Genomic DNA, 26,262 nt, shown 5'->3' with positions numbered 1-26,262 from the left:
GCCAACTTTACCAGTGCCTGCTGCCTTTTGGCTGAGGCTGATGTTTTCCTGCTACCACACATGCCCATCCCCACTGACCCCCAGAAGTGTCCAAAAGGCCGGCCTGAATTGTGTGTGACCTTTCTACTGACCTGTGTGGAGGGAAGGGGGATTTAGTGCCACAACAAGAGGGGGGGGGGGGGGGGCTTCAGAGAAATTTGGGCTGTTCATCTGAGTCACACAAAAGGCAAAAGGCTCCAACCACAGAGTCTTTTCCACCCACTGCTCCTGTTAAGAATACATATGAAAGAACAGCCGGCACTGTAGGTCAGTAAGCACACGGGAAAAATGAAATATGCGACTACAGCTAAATAAGCCTCAGCTAAATAGTCAGGACTGTGAGCTCAGATCTGTTATGCCATGAAATATAGTTCATAGTAAGTCCCACAATGAAAACCAAGAAAGAACATCCACAGTGGGATGTTAAAAAATAAGTAGAATTCAAAGAGAAGATTTGATGTTAGCTGTCAATATATTCTGAAAAACAAAAAACAAAAACAAACAAACCCAGTTTTGCTTTTCGGAAGTTTTAAATGTTAGTTGATGCCCCTCGGGAAGAATGTTGTGTTTCATCTCCCCCAGCTGGAGCAATTAAGAACTACATAGATACATAGAAGTTGACATGAATATGGTTTAATCAGATGGTTTGATCATATAGATACATTACATCTGTTGAATTAATTCATAATTCAAAGAATACTGGAAACAAGTCATCAGAATCAATGTTCAAAAACAAAATATCTTAAATTCTATGAAGTACTAACAAAAAGCATTTACAGGTTTGCATTGTTTGATACAATGTTGGTCACAGATAAGCTTAGTTTTGAGAATTTTGTGACACAAACGCATGCTCCAGAAGCCAGACTCAGAAGTCTCCACAGTCATCAAAATCACATTTTAAAAGAAAATGCTGAAATAGTAATTGCCCCTTTCAAGACAAGCAAAATGAAAAACAACCTTCTTCAAACACGCAGTCATTTAGTGTAGATAAAAGAAAAAGAAAATAAAATGAACAAAATATTTTAGTCTCTTCTTCCGTTCTCTACGGTCATATGCTGTACATTCTTACCCACATCACAGCTACTACTACAACTAATATACCAGCTGGTCTGACTCTTTGGATAAAATAACCGTAACTGTAATGAATTCAATCTTTGCATAACTAAAGTGACGTTTAAGTATGTCCTGGACGTCTCACACTGAAACACTCGAGGCTACAGCCAGAACCTCAAATTGTCCAATATACAGCATGATACTACAAAGCTGGACGACTATTCTACCTCATAGATTTCCCCACATGACCAGCCTTTTGTTCTCCTACAGAGTACACATGCTTAAGAGTTTAGATTCACATCTGCAGGTTTTCACACAGTGAAGTTACCGACACAACTTAAAAAATATTTAACTCCCTTGTGTCAAAAGATCTGTATATCTTGTTGTCTATGTGAAAGTAACAGATCCCCTATTACCAATATCATTACCAAACATGACCAAATCATTAGTTGTCCAAAACAACACGAAACCACAACTGTTTTATTCATCTTTCATCATCTGTATATACACCAGCTCTTTCCCTCAGGACATGTTATAGCTGCTGACAAACACCTCTGAGACAATAGATTACTTTATTTCAATGTCTACATGCAGCTTACAAGAACCAAAAGTCACTATAAGAGAATGGTTTTTCTTTTCTTTTGTTGGAAGAAGTGCTTCTAATCAGTGGAGAACAAAACAAACAAATACACATCAGAAAAAAATTAGACACGAAGACAGTGGAGAATTGTTTTTAATTGTTTATTCATCAATTATATTTAGATTCATTTTTGTGTGCTATAGGTCATCAACTTGGGATTTGACAGCTTTGACCCTTTCACCAGTTGTTGTAAATATGTTGCATGTATGTCGTTGTAATGCACTTATAGGTGTTGTAATTAATTTCTATCATAACAAAATTTGATTTATCAGAAATAAAGTGTTGATCTATTTAATATTCAGTAGAGAACAATACATATATAACAGTACTTCAGTTTAGAGATTACAACATCAATAAACACAATCAAAGTCTACAGTATATAACAAACGAAGGCCTCGGTATTTGACTTTAAATCAGTGAAAGAGTAGAATGTGATTATTTTTAGCAATGTTCACATGTAAACATTTAAACAAATGTGCACTTGAAGCATAGGATTGTGTTTTTAAAGAGTGGCTTAAGCAGTCTGCAGGTGACCGATTGGCTAAGATTCAGACAGTTTAGAAGTAAGACTCATGAAATTAACAAAGTGCTTCACTTTATAAAAGCATAAGTATAAAACTGTGTAGTCAGAGACAAGAACCAGCCCATGCTACCTTCCTTTATCAACAACCCGTAAACATGGCAGGCAGTGTAAACACGTGTTTTACCACTCAGAATATGTTAAAATGACTGATTATGAACAGTTACTTTCTTACAAAGGTATTACAAGTGATTACACATTTTGAAAATAATCTGTACACATTTTGACAACCAACAAAACAAATTTTAAAGTTGTACTCTTGAAAACAGAGCACTGTGCTGCAGTTAGACACCCATGACAAGTAGAAGAAAACAAAACTATATCGCTCACTGACAAAAGAAGACAAAACGTGTTTAACATACAGTCTGTCGGAGAAGATTTCTGTAAGCCACTGCCCAGTAAATATAAGCATTACTTATCCTGAAGATGCATTATGTAGAGGTGCACCAATAACCTTTGTTTTTTTTACTTCAACAGTATTAACAACAAATGCTTTGACAGTTTTCTATAAGGCAAAGTTATATTTGTATGTACAATATATTTATCTAAGTAACAAAAAAATCAAGTGATATTCAATCGTTATGTCAGTATGTACAATTATGCATAGTATTTCAGCACAGTCTAACACTGCATGTAGTCACTTCTTCTTATCTGTGGACTACACAGATACGAACTACAGTATATTTAGTTTAGCCTTTTACTGGTCCTGGTATAAGTACATCACTACTATAGAGCTTAGCTGATATATCAATACACTTTGTATAAGCATAATCACTCAGACTTAATCTGCACTCTTTGTGCTACAAATGCTTATGAGGTGCTCACATTTTTGTGTCCTGCATCAGTGTTTCTAATATACTGGAATGAAAAATTGATCATTACGTATAAAATTTGATTGAATTCTTGTTTTATTTAAGTTTAAATACCAATTCATATTTATGTTTTCTTGTTTAAATCTTTATATACGTCTGGGATAACATCGTTGTTGCCTTGATATTTTGATTTTGAATCGTCTGTGTGACATTTTCTTACAGCCGAGCCAATTTCATGTTTAAAGGGATTTTGGACTGTTCAATTCAGTGTAATTTAGGAGACATGGTCTGTGAGTCTAATTCATACATGAAGTAGTTACACTATTCTCTCTTAAATCAACCTTAACTTGGCAACTTCAACAGAGTGTTCTTGACTTTTCTAACCCATGGTCCAATTTACACCCCGACATGTTCGTAGTCATGTTGTGAGTGGGACACGTTAATGGTTTTCCAAGAGAAGCAATGTAACTACATTAAGTCTCACAGTTACCTGATGTGAGTAGCTGAACATAAAATGTTTTTCAAAGTAAGATGTTTTTAAGCTTTACATTCACATTAATCTCTGTTACATTTCATTCGCGGAAGCAGGTTCTTTAAATATTGAATAATTTTGCAGAACAAATAGAAGTGAATACACTTTTGAGCAACTTACAATTAAAAAAATAATAATGATAATAAAATTCTAATTTGTAAACATTACAAGGCGCTGAGTGATTAAATTCCTCGGTCTCTCCAGATCTAAAGTCTTTTCAGCACGTGACCAAACAGAGGACCAAAGTGAGGGTTGTGTGACTGTCCTTCATCCGTCACACAGCCGGTAGGTTAAGACCCGAGTCTGATGCACAGCTTGTTTCTCTAATCAACATCACCGCGTCATGCTGCTTGGCATATTCTCTGATGGCACCAAATGTCACTTCAGCTCATTTACTACACTCGCATTAATCCACCCCATCAAAGCCTTGTGCATTCTCGATGGCAATGTGAAGTTTCTCCCTCAGTTCCTCAAAGGACTCATAAGGAGGAAGGTCCAGCCGGTTGAAGCTTCAGGAGAGGAATGTTAACACAGGGAGTGAATCAAGGTTAAAATCACATCCAGGCAGGTGTCATAAAAACGCGCATATGCAGGAATGAACATCAAATTTCATTTTAGTTTTTCACAATTCACTTAAGAACTGAGGCTGATGCTTTTTGTCAGTTTTCAAATGCCAGCTGTGACTGTATCAAGCTTCAACCCACTGTGATTAACTAACTATTATTTTGTACTTGTCCTTTTTTTTCAGTTAGTCTTTAACAGGGCAACACAATACTTGCGGCGGGAGTGAGCTCATAAGAGAAGAGTGCATTCTTGTTCAATGTCATGTGTTAATCAGGGCTGATGTACAAGAACAGTGATGTTGCTGTATCATTTCTCCTTCTCAAGCCCCTGAAAGCCCCACAAGATACTGATCTTGTGCACACAAGTAAAAAAAACAAGACTTTGCCGAGATAGTGGGGGTTCTCTACATTGTAGATGCATTACCGCAACATAATAATTGTAAATGTTATTCCGGGTTGTGACTTTTTTGTCACATTCTGCTTTTGGCCTTTAAAAAACTGTCCGATGGCACTTTGAGTGAATTTTAAAGATGGTCTGAACAACTGTTAGATAATACAGGGGAAAAACTCACAGTAAAGTACTTACCATGTGTGGGCTCGAGGGAGTTTATCACGTGTTCCCCACTGCTCAATTGTGAACAGCTGTGGTCCGTTAGACCCTGCAAAATAAAACCATCAAACATCAGACAAACACATACAACATAATGTCATTTGGAATTAATTAAAAAGAAAAAAAACAACAACAAAGTTGAAACCACCTGTGTTTACAGAACAGAGAGCGAAATGTGACGCTCAATGGACAATGAGGCAAAGATAGTCGCTCATTTGGACACAAAAGACTGGTTGAAAATAATTATTTGTTCTTAGTGGATACGTGGTAAGTTGAGTGGACGATGTAGATAAAAAGACAGACAACATCACAGTTGGTAGTAATACAAAATACAATAGATCAGCTCACCGTAGAGTTCAGCAAAGCCATTCATTGGGACCCTGGACGTTCCTGTCACAAACTGTAAGAGCCTGATACGCTTTTCTGCATCCATCAGCAGCACCGTCTATAACAACACAACAGAAAACATACGAATAGGTAAATAATGCAAAGCTCTTCTTAAAGGAAGGAAAAACACAGGCAAGTCCATGCCACTCAGCTCCAACTTATTGGCCTTAGGCACAGAAAGTTGTCTTACTTTCCAAAACCACTGGATAACTACGTGGTTGGAGCAATAGCTGTTCTTGTACTTGGTATTCTCTCTCCAGTCGTTCACATCCACATCTCCGAGACCACACATGAGCAACTGTGGAGGGAAAAAGGCAGATATAGATCATTATTCATATTTCAAGAATGATCTATCTATCTATTTATTTCAGCACACCAGAAACCAAAAACTTACCTCGAGCTCATTCTCATCAAAGATCTTGATCAGATCTTGTGGTACCAGCTCAAAGAATCCCTAAAACACAAAAATGTGCAATTATTATTCAAAGTCTTTTCCAGCTTGTAAAGATGCTCATTATGTTACATCAAATAAATGGGTACCTCTTTGAATGCAGTCATCTGCTTCTGTATCCGGTTCACAAACCTCCACTGCATCACAAGACTGTCAAAACACAAAAAAGCAGATTAGTATCCAACCAAAATTACACAGTTCAAAGATGATAAAAGGGGAGGGGCTCTGTTACTTACTGAATGTATTCCTTTTTGTTTTCATTAGTGATGACAATCTCAGCGCCACCCAACTTCAGTTCATGTTGGTGAGTCTAAACACAGAATGGGATATGGCAATATCCAGAAAACCCCTTATTATCACACTTATTATCACAAAGTTAAAGTTGTTGAAGCAAAGATAATACGTTAAGCAAACCTGTCCAAACAGCTCTTCATCAATGGTGAACCTCAAATCCAAGTCTGTTGGGTCATTCTCCAAAATCCACATCAAGGAGTTGAAATATTCACTGTCCTGAAAATAAAATAATAACAGTAATAATAATTAAACTGTGAAAAGAAGTGAATAAAATATCCCAGATAATACTTAATGGATAAAAACAACTAAAGCTACTTCTAATTAAAAATTTTAAGAGTTTTAAATAGTGATGAAATAAGAGAAATATGTTAAAAATAAAAATGATCCAGATCATTTGTTATTTCAGGATCCTGATACAAGTTGCCATCCCCATTATTTTGTACTGAAAAAAGGTGACACTCACAACTGACTCCATGTCCTGGAGGGTGATTGGCTTCTGCAGCATCATCTTGTAGAAAGGCCGGATGAAAAAAGCTTTTGAAGACAACAATAAAGAGATCAGGACCTTTAAAAACTTTTTGACTTTGTCACTGATGCCCTTTAAAATTTGTGAACAACATTTATGAAAATAAATAAATAAAAAACCTCACCATCCAGCAGTTTTCCATGATAAACAGCCATGCCTGCCACACGGCCGATGAATTTGAAGTAGGACAGGTGGTCCTCGTTACATAAACCTGAGTTGGGGTTAATCTGCAGCGTATAGTTGTCCCTGGAAGAAAAATCTCATCTTAAATAACACAATACCACTTCCAATGTGCTTTGTTGTTTGTTAATAGCCAACCAGTCACTCCCTAAATATATATATATATATATATATATACATACATATACATACATATATTTAATGATTCCCCCCCCCATTTTCTTTACAGCAAGGCGACAAACATATTAATAAAATACAAAACAATACAACTCAGATACCAAAAGTAAAAGACTGTTAGAGACTTTGGACTCACGTGGCAGAATACTCAAACAGTCCGTAGTACGGGTTGAACATCTCCTTGGACATGAGGAAGAACCACTCCCTGGCCACGCCTCCATAGTCCAGTCCTTTTTCTCCCTCAAACTCGACCCACAGTCGAGCCTTCAGCAGGTCTGCCCTCTTAACTGAGAGGATGCGTCGGTATGAGTCCTCCAGCACGGCGTTTCGTCTCAGCTTCATCTCAAAGCGATTTGGGATGTCAGCCTATATCAAAAAGAGTTTTACAATCACCCCAAAGGTTAAATAAAAAGCACTTTGAAAGTGAGAGAAATACTTAAATCAGAGGTTAAAGCAAGACCCGTTATATAAATAAAAAAAAATGGAATGAACAAAGTTCATAGTCTCCTAAACAACAGCTGTAATTTTTAAGAATCTCACCGGTTTCTTCATCTTCTTCCGGAAGTAGTCGTACTTCTGTTTATAATCTCTGGAATAAGGCACAGCCTGTAAACAAGAACCACGTTCAATGGCAAGAAAATCCATCCTAACTTTATGACCTACACTGTGGTCAATGATGAATATCTACTGGAAAAATGTAAGCTATGAAGACAGAATTGTTTTTTATTGTACGCTAATATCATATCACTGAAGAATTATCAGTCAAATACAATCTATACTCACTGGTCCAGTTATAGCCGAGTTCTGTAATCTGGGGTCATCCCATTGTGTGGCCCTGGTGTCTGAGCAATAAAATACATCCGAGGACATTCATTAATAAAGGTAACACAATTATTATTGTATGACGCCAAGATTTGTTTTTGTTTTTTTAGAACTAAATGTCACACGCACTGTGATCTATGTAGAATATCCTCCCATCAGAGTGGACTCTCTCCTCCCAACCAGGCTAGAATGCAGAAAATAAGGGAAGACACATTAAAGTGCCCTCTATGTATCTTACCTGAGATCTAAAGCTTAATGATGATGAATGCTTTTCAGTTGATTGGTCACTGATTTTCTGTAACTGATGAACATACCGGCAAAGGGCCGAGATCAGCAGGGTCGAGCGAGGGTCGTTTCCTCATGTTCACAGGAATCTTCAGCCTGGGATCTTCCTGTTCATAGGAAAACGAGAGGGTGCATTTCAGTCAAACAGGAAATGCTTACACAAGAAGAAGTGTTATTGATACTGTCATCAATCACATTTCTGAATTTTTTAATTATTAGTATGGGAGTGGCTATGCTTGTATTGCATATTGTATGTTGTGTGATAACAAATTCGGCAGATACTGAATGTGAGGCTGCAGGGGATATTATTTTTGTGGTGGCTCGCCTGCTGACTTTATTCTGCTAGTGCGGCTCACTTGGAAAAAATAGTGAGGATCACTGCTATAGATGATCTTGAGTCCAGCCTCTAGTGGCTATCAGAAGAACTGCACTGTGGGTTGTCACCACTTGGACACAAAGGTACACCAGAAACCCTCTTGTCTGCTGCGTTCTTACCCAGCTAGTCGTCTTTGTGTTGTGGTCAATGAAAAAGGGTCTTCCATTGGGAGCACTACGAACTTCCCAACCAGCCGGCAAGAATCCTGATGTGGCCTCTGGGCTTGGGGTGTGCTGTGGGGACACCTCGGGGGATATGGTCGATTGGGACGGTGTGGGGCTTTGGGATGAACCTGAACCACTCGGTGGTGCTGCTGCCGCCTCTGAGGTTTTCTGATAAATACAGGAATTAGGTTCTACATCAATCAAGGACACAAAAATTAAACAAAAAGCTCATAATTTTATCAGCTTCGGGTATAAAAATTGTAATGCCAAGTGTCAGTATGCATCAGATTAAATGTGAACCTGAATGAGGGGTCGTGTCCATGTTGTGGCTCGACTGTTGTGGTTGATATAGTAGCGTCTTCCTTTACTGTCCCGCTTCTCCTCCCAGCCTGGAGGCAGCTCAGCAGAGGTTGGAATTAGCTGTTAAATGGCATAAAAATTGAATAGTGATCAATTAAAGTAGACATAGACATAATATTATATGTTTTTGATGTTGGAATTCTTGCAGAGAGTCTAAGAACCTGCCATGACAGCAACACTGTATGTAGAAAAGTAAAAAGAGTAAAATACTCACCAGAGGATTAACAGGATGTTCCTCTCCAGTTGAAGTGTGGGAACTTCCTCTGAGACTGGAATGGCTTGAAATACTTGCGTGATCCTGCAGCAGAGGGGAAGAATGTAAAAGACAATAATCATCACTTGGCCATTAATGCATATGTACTTTCCACCTTCTCTCCCTCTTTCCTCATGGTTCATATTAATCTGATCACAAGTCTGTCCTCCTCTGACCTTCAGTAACCAGAACCGTATGCTGCACACAACATGACTCACCGTGTGGGAGGTGCGCTGCTCGCCAGCTGTGGCCCCTGAAACCTGCATATTTCTCAGCTCGCCAGAAATCGAGAGGAACTCCGCAGGCATCTGGGGTGGAGGTGACGCGAGCTGGTTGTTGCTGTGGTACAAGGTGGACTCGTCCTCTGTAATGATCTCCCAGCTCTAGAAAATGAGTGAGAAGAGACTTTGGGAGGCAGATCCAAGGTGAAATGTAACGACAGCAACTCTGCCAAATTACTCAGTTTAAGTATGCAGTGCAAGCTGCACCTACACCTAGCTGCAAAATGACATCTACATAGAGTAACTACCAGGAGAGACTTCCCCATCTCTCACCCACTCACCTGAGTGACAAACCTGTCAGGTTGTGTGATAATCTTATTGTGCTGGAGTCTAATATTCATTCTCTTTTAGCTTTGTTTTTGGTCTCTGCCAACTATTGAGGGAAATATCTCATTCTTTAGCTGCTAAATGCTCCACTACGTTCACCAGATAAATGTGTCTGTAAGCTATTTGATGCTGAGCAGGTAGTGCACAGTGAGATTTTAATTTTTAACACACAGTGATAGTGAACCTTTACTCTGAATTAACTTTAACCATATAATACTTTTCATCTAAACACAATGGAAAGATACAGGTTGGTAATGCAAGACAAAGTAAAAGGCATGTTGATTAAAATGTGTTAAAAGTACCTCAGGAGACTCTCGTGTGGCATTTTCATCATGGTCTGAGATCTGTCTGCGAGTATTTAACGCATGCTCGACGTCTGCATTAGTGTTGTGTCTTCTGCTCATCTCCAAATCACTGTCCCTGTTGAGGATAGACACACAGAATCAGTGCTGCACCAACTGAGAAGGTTTTGTAGCTTTGCTGGGAAGATGGGAGAAGTCCTACTGCAATGTGGGTCGGTGCCACTGTGTGGTTCTACTCTCATGGTTGACAAAGTAGATTCTTCCCAGATTGTCTTGCCGCTCCTCCCAGCCAGGGGGCAGAGCAGGCAGCAGCTGGCTTTGTCTGGGCCCTGACATGTCCTGTGCCTCCAGCAGCTCCCAACCAGGCTGCACATCATAAACAGAGAGTTTCAAAATGGGCGGCACAGGCTGGACGGAGACAATATCAGCAGCTATTTAACTGCATAAACCAAAGAAACTTGTCAACTAGAATAAATTCCACTTGCTAGGAGGACAAGAGCTCTGATATGACTAAAACTCATTCTTAAGACATGAACAGCATATTGTACAAAGACCATGGACACATGCATGCTCTAAAGACATCACATGACTTACTTTAACTTTTCAATTGTTTAAAATGTTGTCAGGGGTTAAAACTATGACAATGCCTAGGTTATGGATGGGTTTTCCATAGGATTTCCCCCCCATCTAAATAACCCAGGGTTGTAGTTTAATACATATGTTATAAATGTGTTTAGATGATTTCAAGATTTCAGTTAAAAAACTTGCAGAGAATTGTAGAACTTAATGTATATATTCATATAGTGTATATTCAGTCTCCAGTCACAGTGACTCTACCTGCTGTAACTGATTCAAAAGAGATAATAAACAAGAACAAACGTACAAGTAAAAAAATAAAAAACATATTTGGGGTACATTTACAACAACAGTAAAAACTGTTTATTTTTGGTGAGTAGAAAGTCAGAATGACTGGGAACTAAAATCTATGAACTAATTAAAAACTTGCAAGAGGTTTGTGATATTTGTGAATATCACAGGAAATACAGTATCTTGTTGCTGAACAAAAACTTACATCCATGTCCTCGGACTGATCTGCTGTTTCCTCTTCTGAACCAGAGTTTTTTGGCAGGTAGGTCATTTTGAGACGTAGATGACCTTTGACTCTGGACTTGTGGCTGCGTGACAAACAGAGGAATACTTTTTTTTAAACAAACAAGAAATAAACGCTATCAGGAATGTTTAAAAATGAAATATTAACTTAAGCCTGTAATTTCTCCTGCAAATAAACATATGTAAAAATTGAATGTAAAAGTGGAAAAGACGAAATAACCATGAAATCAAGCTGACCTCCGTGGGTGAAGCAGAAAATCCTTGAATGTGTATGGCCTTTCTGTATTAGGATTTTCTGTCTGTGAAAGAAACAGAACAAGAAAAGGAAAACTTTAATTCTTCAAGCTGCATAAACAAATCTACTGCTTAGCATTGTATAATAAAGTATATTTAAAGATAACATGAAACAGTGGTGACAGTTTACCATGGCGGCTAATTTGTGGGTGTTGTATTTATAATAAAACATAAATGAATGTAACATAAACATTACAGACACTTGTTTCCAAAACTATAGACAATGATGTGGAACAGACACACGGATAAGGGTGTACATGTTTATATGGTGACACGGGTGAAATTGAGGTCGAAGGGTTGTACATGAACAGCTACAGCAAAAGCAAAACATGCTAAACTCACATAAGCACAAACGCATCATAGACATTTATATGAAAAGAACAAGGATTTCCTGCTACCAAGGACTCACCGGTATCTGATTTAAGGGGACGTCCACCTGTCCCAGAAAGTCATCACGTGTCTGACGAAGAGAGAAAGTCATACACTTGTCAGGATGGTGACAATATTTACTAGCACACACAGACACAGGACTGGCCCAGAGATCTATTCTGTTACCAAGTCATCTTTTGACTTTGGAGAACCACAGCAATATCTTGACAGTGCATCTGACAATGTCATAACTAGACATATATAATATATAGACATATTAAGCATCTTTCGTCACAAGCCAGTTCTCTTCAGTGCTATTTTTAATCATAAGAATTGACAGAAAATATCTCTTATGCTCAGTGCGAACACTGAACCATTTTCCCACTTGAAACAATGAGTCATATGACTTTGACCTATTTCCATATATATTTAGCATGTAGCCTGAATAGGAAAGTGTTTATCATCTCACGATGAATGGTCGCACTGTTATTGCGAGAGGCCGCGACCAAAATAATGTAGCATTTGTCAGATAATTTGTCTTCGCTTTGAACACTTCACGCGTTCACTGCATGACTTCATCGCAGCCATTACAGCCCCGAAGGCAGACGGCTGAAGGCTAAGAACGCTGCGCTGTGGGAGCCAGCTTTGTGACCAAATTAACACCCCGGCAGGTCAGACTGTCTAAGCGCTATAGTGTTTATGTGCACACATATAGACGGAGGCCCCCGTTGTCCTTGTGTTTCATATAATGCAACCAAGAAAAACGGTTGAGTCCAGGTTAACCAGCACTGACGAGTATGAACAAAATATATTTCACTACACGCTTTTACAGCTGTATAAAATGGAAATCACAAGTGTGCAAAGACGTTGACTACAAATAACAACTACTTCCATTACTGAATTATGTGCAGCTTTTTTTGGCTAATTAATTTATCAGTTGAACAAGATGTTGTCAGAAAATGGTGAAAAATGACAAAATGCAGTTTCCAAATTTCTAGATTAGGTTATTGAGTTGGTTATTGGTCCAAACAAGAGCCTCGAGCCTTAAAATTTCCAATTTACTATCACGTCACAGCAAAGAAAGGCAGCAAATCCTCTCAGCTGAGAAACTAGAACGAAAAAATGCTTGCTGTTTTAACCATGCAATTAATCAAAAAAAATAAAAATACTGATCTTTGAGGACGTATCAGTACGATGTTCAAAACCACAGTGTGAGGTGAGACCAAGCTTAAATTCATGCTTTGGAGAGAACTGTGGTTAATGTATATTCAGAGTATCCCTGACAGTTCATGTGACTGAGTTTAGCATGTGGCATTAAGCAGTGCTGACTATATACTGTATGAGGCTGTGGCAAACAGCTACAGACGCATGTTTTTGTATCTGTGGAGCAAGCTCAGGGATATCATCTTATCTCCGCGACAACAAACTGCTTTTGACAGGTGGACTGCAGCTTGTGAAACCTAAACTTCTGAAGGGCTACACAGCTAATGTTATTCGGAAGATAAAAGTCTAAACTTGACAGTTCCATAAGACCAAAAGGAAAGAAAGGGGTCATGTTTTTGCTGACTGCCGGCTTTATTCCTGTTGTTAAACAGTTTAAAGCCTAAATGTTTAGCTTGGTGTTGGGCATGTTTTTTTTTTTTTTTATAATAGTTGAGTGGTCTCTCAACAAAGTAATCACTTTTTAGGTAATTTGAGTTCCGACTCAGACCAAGACAAAACAGCTACCCACCCAGACCATGATCACTGTGGCAGCAATCAAAGTGCATAACAGGCCATAATGTCACCGAGGTCGTGTGCAACTTGATATCCTTGACCTGTTGGTTGGTTTAATCAATTGTTCAATTTGAGCCATTAATTATACATTGTAGTTCTTAATCAAATCAATGTCTGCTCATTGACTTGAGGAAGAGGTAAATTCTGCCTTCATTAAGTTAAACCTTTGGGTGGTTCAAAACACAGCCGAGAGATGTCTGATTCATCTTCACCTGACTTGTGTCATGAGGTCACACATGGTTGTTCATTAACTCACGACATGACATACGGGGTAAGAACCTCAGAGCGTGCGTAACTAGAGAGAGGCCACAGTACTACTGCTGAATTTAGTTAATGATGTCACATTTAGCCTATAAGTTTTCATGACAAAACTGGGTTTCAGTGACGGTTCCACTCTTCTGTTATTTCGTAGCACCAGTGTGGGCGGGATGACTTGTTTCTCCTGTTATAACTCTTATTATTTTGTGACATCATAAATTCCCACAATAGCTTCTCACAACAACCGCTTTCAAGTAATTAAAAATACCGGCTGCAGCTTGGCTGTGAATGGACATGGTCTGAAATGCAAACAAAGGTGTGTTCTATTTGATGCAGCCCTGATAATATAATCTAGATTTAAAAATGTAAATCTTTAAAAAGTAAGCAGACTTGCTAATTACTGGAGGAGACCTTTTTTACTTGACAAACTGTTAAATGCAGGGGGAGGGTGACGCCTGATATTTCACAAACACTGCCTTGCAGGGGGACTCGTAGGGAAGGGAGCACACCACCCTATTACTGGGAAAAGCTCACGCTCCCATCCTGGCTACATTACTTGACCGTCAAAACACACACACACACACACACACACACACACACACACACACACACACACACACACACACACACACACACACACACACACACACACACACACACACACACACACACACACACACACACACACACACACACACACACACACACACACACACACACACACACACACACACACACACACACACACACACACACACACACACACACACACACACACACACACCATGTCCACAAATGGCTGGCATGACTGTGCGCTACTCTAGTATCATGCTGTTAAATTTGAATCCACGGGACTGGGCAGTGCTACAGACCACCAGACTATCTGGAGTCAGGGGAAATATTTCAGAGCCACTTTATTTATATCAGCAAGGGGCACCGCTTTTCCCACCACTAAAATTAACTTGGGTAAATACTTAAGACGATTACTCATAGCGCTAACAGAATATAAAAAATGGCGAACTTGTCGAAAGTTGGGCACGAGCTCACACACTAAAAGACAGAAAATGAAAGATGGGCTACTATTCCTTCTCCTTTACACACTAATAAGCAAATGGGTTTACTGTAATGTAACCGAATACCTCTGAATGTTTGTCCACATTGGGCTTGTTAATTGCATGACTTAGCTGTAGCCATCTTCTCAGTTACTGACTGTAGCTCTTGCTTGTGGTGAGCCTAATGGCTGACCCTGAGTAAACAGAGTTTTAGGGATTTGAATGGTGATGGTGGTGAAGGAGAGCAGCAATATCACAGCATATCACTCCACACTGAAAAATACACTGCATACGTGTCCGAAAAACAATGTCTTGAACGTTAAACCTTCTATTAGAGCAATAAGCCCAAGATTTAGCACAGAGCTAACATTCATTTTCTTATTTGCTGTATTCATGACAGTCATGTGATGTCACTTGAGCAGTCAAACCAAGGCAGTATGGAATCTACTTGAACCAGTTAAACAACATTATATGACTCCATTCGGTTCCTCCATAGGGCCTCTGGACAGGGCCTGTCATGTATCTTGAAAACAAATGTTTTGCCTCTGAAGTCACTGTGACGTTTCAGGGTTTCAAGCTCATTCCTAAGGGTCAGTGACCAACAATTATTTCCAATAAAAGAAACTCAACACTCACCTTTGATTTTTTACCTGGGCTCTCTGGCATATTATTCACGTTCTGGTTTTTGTTTACGTCAGTTACAGAGCTTGGCAACTTAGTTGGACAACAAGGAGATAAATGAATGTGCACATGTGGAGAGCAGGGGCTACTGAGTTTTGGATTCAAAACGTGACATGAAATTCCAGTGCTAGCGTAAGGCACCTCCAGGGAAAAGCTCCTTTGTATGGCGCGTAGACAGTGGTTTTCCTTTGCCCTTTCCTGGCTTTTTCCATATGAACAGATCTTATAGTTTTTCTCTGATGGTTTAGTTGAGGTGAACAAACAAGCAGAGGTACTTCGAAACAGTTTTTTGTGAGGTTCACATTCACCCACAGGGTGTATGGCTGGGTTAGGAGCCTCAGGATATTCCACATTAACTGTAGCTGTGGTTGTAGCTCCCTTGCAGGGTATCATTGGTTGCTGCTGGGCGAAGTGTAGAAGTAAGCTGCTCGAGTGACGATTCGATCTGTCTAGAGTTGATGACAGTTCCATTACTTTACTCCTGTCCTCCATTTTGCATTTTGGTTCATCCTGTAAAGGAATATTAAATTGCACCATGTGTTTGTTGTCCCTGAAGTCACCTGAACAGCTTCCTTTTGGGAGACGATGGCCAATCATTGCCGTGGTGGTGGACCCTTTGCAAGACACTTCCCCCTCATCTTGTGAGAATTCACAGGTAGATGTCTGAAGAGATGACTGGTGAGACCTCACTGGCGGGAGAGCAGGTAGAGCCACGGGACTTACTGGGGAGGCAGGTGGAGTACTGCAGGGGCTCTTTGGAAATATAACCAAGGAGGAGCAGCGTCTCAGTGGGACCTTGGACTTACAGCAGGGTAGACTCCTCTCCTGGGTGGTCCTGTGCTTTTCTGGAGCCTCTGGCTCAAAGATACTGTTGCTGCTACAGTACCCAGCATCGCTGGCCATGCTGCTGCTGCTTGAAGCTCCATCAGAGCCCATACCTGGTCCTCCTTCACCAACTCCCTGGTCTCCATCCTCTATACTGCTGTCCAGCTCTCCACTGAACTTACCACAGGGCTGCAGGGAGATCTGCAGAATGCTCTTCTTATTGCATCCTCCAATGTTAACCCTGGGTATGAAAACTGAAGAGTATTGCTGTAGATTAGCACAGTCTGGTGACAGAGGAGTCACCTTCAAGTGGACAGAACTGTGCGCCAGACTCTCTGCTGGGCTACGAGCTGACACGCTGTCTCCACTCTCCTCACCATGGCTGCTGAGGCTTTCTGACAGAGGGTCCGTGTTGCTTCTCCTTGACGCAAACTGCAAGCGGAGCCGACGTGCCATTCGCTTAACTCTCTAATCCCTGCAGCGCCAGTGAGAGCTGCATGATCAAACTTGCTGGTTGGAAAAAAGGAAAGCAAAGCAACTGCTCCGTGCTCTGCTCTGTGATCACAATCATTAGCGGCTGTACATTGCCAAAATAGCTCTGGTGACAACCTACATTCCTCTCCAGGCTGATCTCAGCTTTTAGTCAGAGGAGGTCAGTGGTTCTGTTTGGAGACATGACCCAAACATATGACCTTTGAAACTAGAGCATTCCCAAAGGGTAACCCCTTTAAGGAGCTTAAACCCTATACAGAAAACAAAATTACACTAAAAATTAAAAAGGTTGGTTTCCCCTGCTTGGTAGCTCTTTACGTTGTATCTGAACCTGTGGAAAACTTTTACATCTGCCTCAGGCCACTGACTAAAGACTCTACTTCCTGCCGCAGCTCTGCTTCTAATGTTTCTGCTGCTCTGTTCCCCCCACAAATATTTTTACCCACTGCTATTGAATTACAGGAAATTAAGGCAATGACTTTCAAAATAATTCTGAATCCCCCATTGCCTCTGAAAATATGCAGGGAGGAGATTGTAAACTGCAAATGTCAGTGTTTCCACTACCATTGAATCAGTGACACTCTCTGACTACAAAACACACAAGATAAGAATGAGTGAGAACTGCGATTGCTTTGACAGTGACACGACACCTGTTATATGACACCTCATGTAACAGTCAGTGACGGTCTGATTTCTACTCCATGGCTGTTGACAGTCCCATTTATTAACGGCTGCCTATTGAGCCAGGCTGACCTATTTCAGGACATTACTCTGCAAACGAATCAGTTTCAGTATGTTTAGTATTAAAAGGCACAGCCAGAATAAAAAATGATTCACGGGAGGACACAACACTGCTGCAGTGGACTTCAAGGTTTATTTTTTTAAACCAACATGACAAATTGCCAGGAAATCTTTTGGATATTAGTTACTTATCCAGCCAAAAGCAGTTTTAACTGATGGTGTTCATAAGATAAGCATAGTGTCGCACACTATACAATTATGACAAGTCAAGAGAAACACTGTGGGACCAACTATATTTATTAAACTCTTCAGATAACATGTTTCAATGTTATTACTGAGTAAACTGTGTCAGTGGGGTGTGCTTAGAGAAGGGATTGGACATTAAAGACGGGATGACTGTTAATCAACAGGTACAAATGTAGTGTGGCTAAGTTAAAAGTATTTTGGTATTATGTTTTCTAGAATTCATGGGCAGAACTTAGTGTGAATTCACATAATGAACATTAATCGCTATTTGCTAAGCAAGTCTATTCTGTGTAAATGTCTCAACTATTTGGCAATGGTACAAAAAAGTAGTATGGAAGGCATGTACACTATGTAATAATCTAATAATAGAATTCAGTTTATAGAAATAAATAAAGATAAATAAATACAGTTGACTAAAAGGCTTTCAGTGATGATCAGAAATGATGATGGTGAGTATCTGCCTGAAATCTCTATTTACAGCTCTTTTGAGTGTCTAATATAAAAGAAGTAAATGAGTAAACAAACAAGTGATTTCAGACACAGCTCCAGTGTTTTGTCAGATCTCTGTCCAAGCAAGTATTGACAAGAATCTTTTATCTCCCACCACATGCACCTCATTGGAACATTGTCAGTATTTACTGTATTACAAAGGTTTCAGGATCATTGACATGGTAGCATTGAGTTTTTCTATGATTATCTTTCTGCTCACCAAATTATCCACTACTTGCTATCTGTTGCCTATGCATCATGGGATTAGGTATTTTAATCTAGTTTTACTCTTGGGAACTCTATATGTGTATGTCTTCTACTGTGTTGTACTTTGAATGGGGCCTTAATCTTGATCTTGCACAACAGCTCTTTATCATTTATGAATGTTTTTCTCCCCATGTGAATTCATATTAGCCATTCATTGAAAAAGAAGTAACCATGGTAACTTCATACTTTCTATTCATGTGGTGTCTGTAAGTGACACAGAGGCCCTGTTCAGATGTGGCATTAGCATCCGTCCTGACTGATCAAAACACAAGTGGACAGCTCCAAGTACAGATATGCACCCAAGACACACTGAGGACGCATCTGAAATCCTATTAACACATTCAGAGGTGGTCAGATGGCCACATATTCATTTAGCAGTGTTTTATTTATTTGTGACCAATGCCACAATATTAAACACAGAAAAAATCATTGATATAAACAACAATGATGCATATTAATGGGATTTGATAGGTGAAAGGACATCTAATAAAGTACTGTATTCAGTTTTTGATGTGTCTGATTATGAGAATATCATCCACTGGTATCTGTGGGTATGTGTGGCGCATGTAAGTGTCTCCAGATGGTGGACGGAAAACTAGGAAGCCAGGAAGGACAACACTGTTGCTGGATTTTGAATTCTGTGAAGGTGAAACTTGGAGCCTCCTTCACTCTTCCTTCACCAAAGATATTTAACCTACTCAGCAAGAACCAGAAGTAATGAACTCAGCATAAATGCAGTGTACATATTTTACTATAAGCATTTAAGAAACCTGCAATGTTCAGCATATCAGTGTAGAGTTGCATTATTTGAGTCTTTCATAGCATCTACCAAGTAGGTTTATGTGATATGTTTTGTGAAAATTTGGCAAAGACTGAGAATATGTATACATTGAGGAAACTAAATTTGAAAATGCAGCTTTTGTGTAAAAATGATTTGCGTCCACATTAGTATTTTCACACACACAGAAAATGTCTTAACAACATGAATCACTGCTAATGTTGTGAGGGACAGAAAGCCCAGCACACCAAATCATTTTGAAATGGGTCTGACAAAGTCAGTATGAATACAGATTAATGTCAACAGCTGTGATGTATAATCAGCTTTATTGGGATTTAAAATGCATGATTGCGGGAAAAGTTGGAGACGACAGTAAGTTAACTTCATGACTTTGTTACACACACTGTTGAGTTTCAGCCTGTAACACCTACGTTCTCTGTGCTTCAGCTGTGTTTCTGCAGCTAAATCCAAAATAAGGACATTGTCACTTACATATTTCTGTTTTTCAGAACAATATACAACTGAATAATGATGTGTGAAATAGTGGTTTCATCGCAGCTCAGGAACATCACGTTAACAAGCTTCTGAAGCTGCTGCACTGAGATGATAAATTCTTATTTTAAAATTGCGGGATTATCTAACAAAAATCGACATAAACCCTGGTTACTGACAACAACTCTGCTGTGTATTTGGCAATGTTGCTAAATTGAAAATGATAGTTAGGGTTAATTAAAGGTTGTTTGAACCTGCCAGAGATTGGGCTGGCTCAGGTGATTGTTTGCAAAAACCCTTTGCCCAATACACACTGAAAGACCAACCCAGGATTTTCCTATTCAAACAACCTGGAGGCCATATGGGAGAAGCTCAGTTTAGAGGAGAGAAAAATATAATTCAGAGGGCAAAATGAAGATAAAATTATGCATTTACAAATGTATCTGGCTAAATTTAGATGTACTTTCTTAAGTGTAGCAGAGACTAAGTGTCTGGAATGGAATAGCGACCTCTGTAGAAAATAAATGCACTAACTTCAAGGCAAACTGGCCATCACACTTTTATGTTTCTTTGATTAGAGAGAAAAAAATAATTGATGGTGGCATTAGATGAAGGATCATACTCAATTTAATGTACGTTAACATGACACAAAACAGTGATCAATGGAAACTTAGTGAAAGATCACAAAAATTATTACGATTTATAATTTGTGATCAATGATTCTATAATGAATAGCACATGAACAGCATGTATTGTAAGGGACAAGCCATCAGACCAAGTACTGTTCTCAGACAATAAAGATTAACAAGGTTCCCGCCTGCTTTGCCCCTCTGTGTCAGAGCAGCAGTGACACAGAAACACACTCATGGTTTTGACACACCCAATAGATTTAACACAAAATCTACCTGGAGCATGACAAGGCCGATTCACATCCAGGTTTGTTTTATCATGTGTAAACCTGTCATGTGATCAGACATTCTAGAAACATTCCGCCAAACTAACAAAAATTACAAACAAAGTGAGGAATGAGCTTTATACGGACTACACTGTATGTACATGTGTCATCTTGTGTATTTTCTGTATTTACTATGACCTACCGACGGACTGTTAATGAAAATCAAATCTGAGCCAAATCCCCAGCAACACATCAAATTTAGTTTTCATAGCTCAGCATTGTTAGTTATGTGCAGAATCTCTAGGAATATAGAAGATTGTGTATTGTTACTGGATCTTTAAAAACAAATGGTTTCAAATGGATGTCTGACACAAAGTTGTGCACTGACTTGTCTCTCCTTGGAGCCTAATTTGCTGTCGATAATAACCGAGTAGATATACACAGTAGGACAGGTTGAAAGATATTCTCAAACTTGTTATAACTGCTGCGCCCCTGAGAAGGCAAACTAGTCCAGAAACTTCCGCTTTAAGAATCAAGCCTGCCCGACATAACCTTCAAAGGGCTCCTTCCGCTTAAGTATTATTGCTCGTTCACTGACCACAATCATTTGGATGCACTGTTCAGATGAGCACATCTACTTGAACGCATGGACAAATGCATGAATGGCCCCAAATGTGTTTGTAGTTAGCTCAGTCTCCGACAGCAGCGATGCTGTCACTGTGGTCGGGCTGCTCAGGTGTTCCCGGACCTACTGAGCATCGGATCAGCATGAAACTGGGTCAGCTGCACAACTGATATGATGCTACAACCTGACACTCCTAAAAACCTTTAACAATGCTCGGCACTAAATGTGAAATCAATAATAGAACACTAGACACTGGCATCGTTAATCAATTGCAGTCTCCTGCCACCTATAACTTGATCTACAACACACAACCTCCAAGCTGCTACTCCACACAGGACCCCTATGCATGTGTTACAACAGAAACTAATTAGCTAGATATCACAACATACATTATCTCTATTATCTATTGTAAATAATATTCAGCCGCCAATGTGATATGCAACTCTTTAAATGTCGATCTACATGTGTAAGCGACAGGCATTAGGATGTCCTGAAGGTAGCCAGATTTGCCCATATTTACAGCTCTGAATAATAAGGCTGACACATTATGGCAAAATAGGGGCAACTGTATCTATCACAAGCAGACAAACCAAAGTTAACCTTGCACTGACTGGAGGATACACACCTTATCTACATAAATGTGACACATTCCTGTTAGGTTACAAAAATGTTTTGCTGTTATAATATTTTGTTTGTGGCTCTTATTTGATGAAAGCTACTATACACAGCATGTGCACATCTGTCTTTTAAATTCCGAAAGCTTTGTGATACTATTTCCTGGTTTTGGATTACAGCTATCAATTAAGACATGAACTTCTACAGCAAAGAAGCTCTTAAAATTGATTTCCAATACTTGTAGGAAACAAGTTATTTATAGACGTCGTCTAGGGCTTTGTTGTCTGACACCAAACAATTAATAAAAGAAAATAAATTAAGAAGCAAAGTATGCCATCACAATCACATTATCATTAGTTGCAGCCTTCATGTGAACCGACATTTTGAAGAGTAAAAAAACAGAAGTAGATCAATTCAAAACAAAGGTTGAATATAACTAAACAACTTACCAGGCGGTTCTCGTCAAATACCTCCAACAGCAGACGATGCTTGATAGGATGAACCTGAAACATAACACAGACTGTAAAGCCAAATCACAGATGTGCCGGACCTCAACGACAAGCTAATGCCGACAGTCAACAACATGACTTTTATCATTTTATAGTTAGCTCTTATAGTCACAAAGTATCTCCTGGAACATACACTATGTATTCGTGTAAAATGTTTACTCAAAGAGATAATTATATGCATTTAAAAAATGTTTTAATATTATTTACTTTCAAGTTTCACTTACTCTGAAAAAGAATTCTTCATTCCATTTTGGGTCCAATGTCTTCAGGTAACATGAGACAGGAAATGAAAATTTAATCAAAAAACAATAATTTCCAAATCAAGTGTAAAAAGTCAAAATCAGGTGAAACCCCAAATGCAGGTGTTCACTTACTGACCTTTTTTATTGTTTTGGTCTGAAGACTTGTGATTTCTCCGTTGACAGGGTCATAAAGGGAAAGTCTAGTGTAAGGATCACTGCAAGGAAAAGAGAGCGGGGTAGAAATCACTCTAGATAGATTCAAACAGTTAACCGTTAACTTTATACTCTCTATTAGTGGTTTGTGTGGTTCTTCTGCCAAGAGTCTCTACTTTATTTCTAATGGAAGTAAAACACTTTGTCTGATCAGATCAGTCTCTGCATTCACATGATGGTTCCAGCTACTCTGTGGTCATTGCAAAGCTGACTGCAATTGTTATTTTAAATTGGTTTGAGGCACTGTGACATCTATTACTTCCTTCACTCTATGCAATAGTTCTGATTGTCCAGCTTTATTAAAGACAAGGAAGTAAATCAATGGGAAATGGCCATCATATACATCATGGGAAGAGAATGACTTGTGCAAAAAACTGAATGGCATGACTGACAAAAATTAACAACGGCAATTCTTATAATCATCAAAATTGTTTAAGTAGAAAAATCAAGGATTTTTTTTCCATCTTGTCAAATGTGAGGATTTTGTTGTTTTTATTTTTTGATTCATCAAATATATTTAGGTTTGTTTTAAGTTTTAATATTTCAATTCCAACAGATATGTGATATTATTTTTAACATCATATAGACTAAATAGTAATGGTATTAAGGTAAGATACAGCAGAAATAATAAATAAATTAAATGATTCGACAGAAAAAAACATGCTGCAACTTTTTGATAATTAAGCAATCATTGTTTGATGAACCCAACTTTTTAATTATGAGGATTTACAGTTGAATGGACTGTAAATGGACTGTATTTATATAGCACTTTTCTAGTCGTATATAGACCAATCAAACCTTAACAGGATAGTCACATTGACCCATTCACACAGCGCTTTTCTTTTCTTTGATTCATACACATTCAAGCGCCGCCATAGGCATGTGGGCTAGCGGAAGATGGGATGGAACTGCCAGCCTTTGATTGGTGGACGAGCGACTCTACCTCCTGAGCCAACGCCGCCAAGTTGATGACTTCAGAGGTCAGTTTAGTCCAGAAAGTAATCAATAGATCAATCAATAATGAAACCCTACTTGAGAGTTAAACAGTACAAGTAAGTGTTAAGTTTCACCATCTAACCTGGCTCCAAGAATATCTTTTTTGGCCAGTCCAATCCCAGCGATGACCTTCACTTTTAGTATTCTTGATTCAGTCTGAAATAAACAAAAGATAAAGAAATAGTAATGAGTGTATGAACATTTAAATAACAAACATAACAACATATGGAATCTACATTAGAACCATATCTAACAATATAGGATGATAATGCCATGTTGATTAGGGTTGCAAGTAAATAAATCAGCATCTATTTGGATAATCAATTCATAGTTTCAGACAGTTTTTAAGCAAAAATGTCCAACATTTGCTGATTTAATCATCTCAAATTTGAGACTGTGCTGCCTCTTTGTCAGATAAGATAGTTTATTAAATATCTTTGAGTTTTGGACTGATTGACATACAAATCAAGCAATCTTAAGATGTCACATGTGGCTGTGTGTGGTTCTTATGGGTAGTTTTCACAATTAGTTTTTTCTATTCATCATTTTGTCAGGAAAATTACAGAACATAGTGAAAAATGACCACTGTCACGTACCAAACAGCAATGTGAAATTTTAAATGTCTTGTTTTTGTCTGTGCAACAGTCCAAAACCTCATTGATATTCAATTCATTTTAATGTGTGACACAGAAAAACACTAAATCCTCAATCTTGAGAAGCTACAATAAAAATGCTGTGCTTAACAATGACTTAAATTGATTTTTCAAAAATCAAAAGTAGTAGCCAATCATTCGTTTGGCCGATTAACTTATATATAAACCAACTAATGGCTGTAGTCCGGCTGGTGATACAGTCAAGTTCTCCTGTCATTAAAATGAATCACTGTCACATGCCGACCCCCGATTCATAAACATGATGTAACATCCTGACAACACTTTGCACCTCGGCACATTTCCCATCATAACCCTGTGAATGCTCTGACTGTAAAGTCCGTGAATCACCGTGACATTGTGCAATCGCCACACGACTGACCAGCTCGGAGGAAGGGACAGCGTGGGCCCTCGATGTAGGTCATATTGTCTTCTGGTTGGAGACCAGTGACGATAACAGATATCAAACACACAATACAGAGTTTGTTCGCTGTCAGTGTGTGCGTGTCTGTGTGAGTACTTGTCTTTCTATGGTTGTAAGATCTGATTGTGGTTCCCAACCATCGTTGTGAGGACATTTGACGTGAGGACATTTTGGCAGATCCTCACAATTTCAAAGGGCTGTTTGAGGGTTGAGAGTAGACTTGGTGTTGGGGAGAACGTTTTAGTGTCAGGGTAAAGGTCAGGGGTCAAGCATTTAGGTCAAGGCAAGGCGTTACGTCAGTGAGTCTCCTCACAACTATAGAAAGACAAGGGTGTGTGTGTGTGTGTGTGTGTGTGTGTGTGTGTCTGCGTGTCTGTGTGCGTGTGTGTGTGTGTGTGTCTCTGTTTGTGTGTGCGTGTGTGTGTGTGTGGACGGGAAATGGCCAACGCACGCAGAGGCGGTAACGGCTCGGGGGCACGTTGTGTTTCCTGGCCGACGCACAGTTGCGACCCTCCATGGATCTGACATGAGTGAACGTCTCCCTCTGAGCTCACAGACTGCAGTGCCTCGTCCGAGTGAAGTTAGATAAGCACTGGGCGGTTAGCGCTACGCTGCTAGCAGCGGGCTAACGACGGGCTCACACGAGCTGCCTCGTAACGACTGGACAAACAAAATGCGTTTACCTCGTCCGACTGAAGTCCTCGGATCTGTGGAGAGAGTGCAGCCATGGTGTATCCTCGCCCTTCTTCTTCCTCTTCCTCCCGGAGAGAGAGAGGGAGAGAGCGACGACAACAACAGCTCCAAGAAGAAAAACGAGGAAAAAAAAGGTCTCCGGCCAACTGAGGTCTCCTCCGGTGTTCAGTCACTGCTCCTCTTCTGTTGCTCCCTCCGTGCGGGTCACACTCGGGCCTTCACTCGCCGTAAACCGCACTCAGTTGTGATTGTGACACCGTCGTCACTCAATGCATCCATCCTCTTCCTCTTCCTCCTCTGGGCTCCTCCTCCTCTTCCTCCTCTGGGCTCCTCCTCCTCTTCCTCCTCTGGGTTCCTCCTCCTCTGGGTTCTTCTTCTTCCTCCTCATCCTCCTCTGGGTTCCTCTTCCTCCTCATCCTCCTCTTCCTCCTTCTCCTCTCCCCCCCCCTCTCCTCTACATCTTCCTCTTCCTCCTCCTCCTCTTCATCCTCCTCTCCCTCCTCCTCCTCCTCCTCC

At 39.6% G+C, this 26,262-nt stretch overlaps 1 protein-coding gene across 2 annotated transcripts; it reads right to left on the bottom strand.

Moving 5' to 3' along the window:
- Positions 1–1,819: 1,819 nt before the first annotated feature.
- Positions 1,820–26,088, bottom strand: nedd4a (NEDD4 E3 ubiquitin protein ligase a). 2 transcript variants are annotated; one of them, XM_035628055.2, is made up of 29 exons: positions 25,737–26,088; positions 24,062–24,135; positions 22,907–22,985; positions 22,753–22,791; positions 22,469–22,522; positions 11,828–11,878; positions 11,362–11,423; positions 11,087–11,189; positions 10,217–10,380; positions 10,015–10,132; positions 9,323–9,487; positions 9,066–9,149; positions 8,792–8,911; positions 8,447–8,659; positions 7,981–8,058; positions 7,796–7,850; positions 7,628–7,686; positions 7,385–7,450; positions 6,981–7,210; positions 6,612–6,733; positions 6,425–6,495; positions 6,082–6,177; positions 5,904–5,977; positions 5,757–5,817; positions 5,611–5,670; positions 5,407–5,514; positions 5,178–5,274; positions 4,806–4,878; positions 1,820–4,165 (listed from the first exon to the last, which is right to left on the bottom strand). In XM_035628055.2, the coding sequence occupies exons 1-29, from the start codon at positions 25,779–25,781 to the stop codon at positions 4,063–4,065; spliced, it is 2,724 nt and encodes a 907-aa protein (XP_035483948.1). In that variant the 5' UTR covers positions 25,782–26,088; the 3' UTR covers positions 1,820–4,062. The 2 variants fall into 2 exon arrangements, with proteins under 2 accessions (XP_035483948.1, XP_035483947.2); XM_035628054.2 differs by lacking the exons at positions 22,469–22,522; positions 22,753–22,791; positions 22,907–22,985; positions 24,062–24,135; positions 25,737–26,088 and adding an exon at positions 15,510–17,658.
- Positions 26,089–26,262: the final 174 nt, after the last annotated feature.

This window comes from Scophthalmus maximus, chromosome 4, assembly GCF_022379125.1.
Source record: "Scophthalmus maximus strain ysfricsl-2021 chromosome 4, ASM2237912v1, whole genome shotgun sequence".
In the NCBI taxonomy this organism is placed as follows: domain Eukaryota; kingdom Metazoa; phylum Chordata; class Actinopteri; order Pleuronectiformes; family Scophthalmidae; genus Scophthalmus; species Scophthalmus maximus.
Note: the sequence above shows the minus strand (reverse complement) of the source record. Positions and strands in the feature narration are given on the sequence as shown.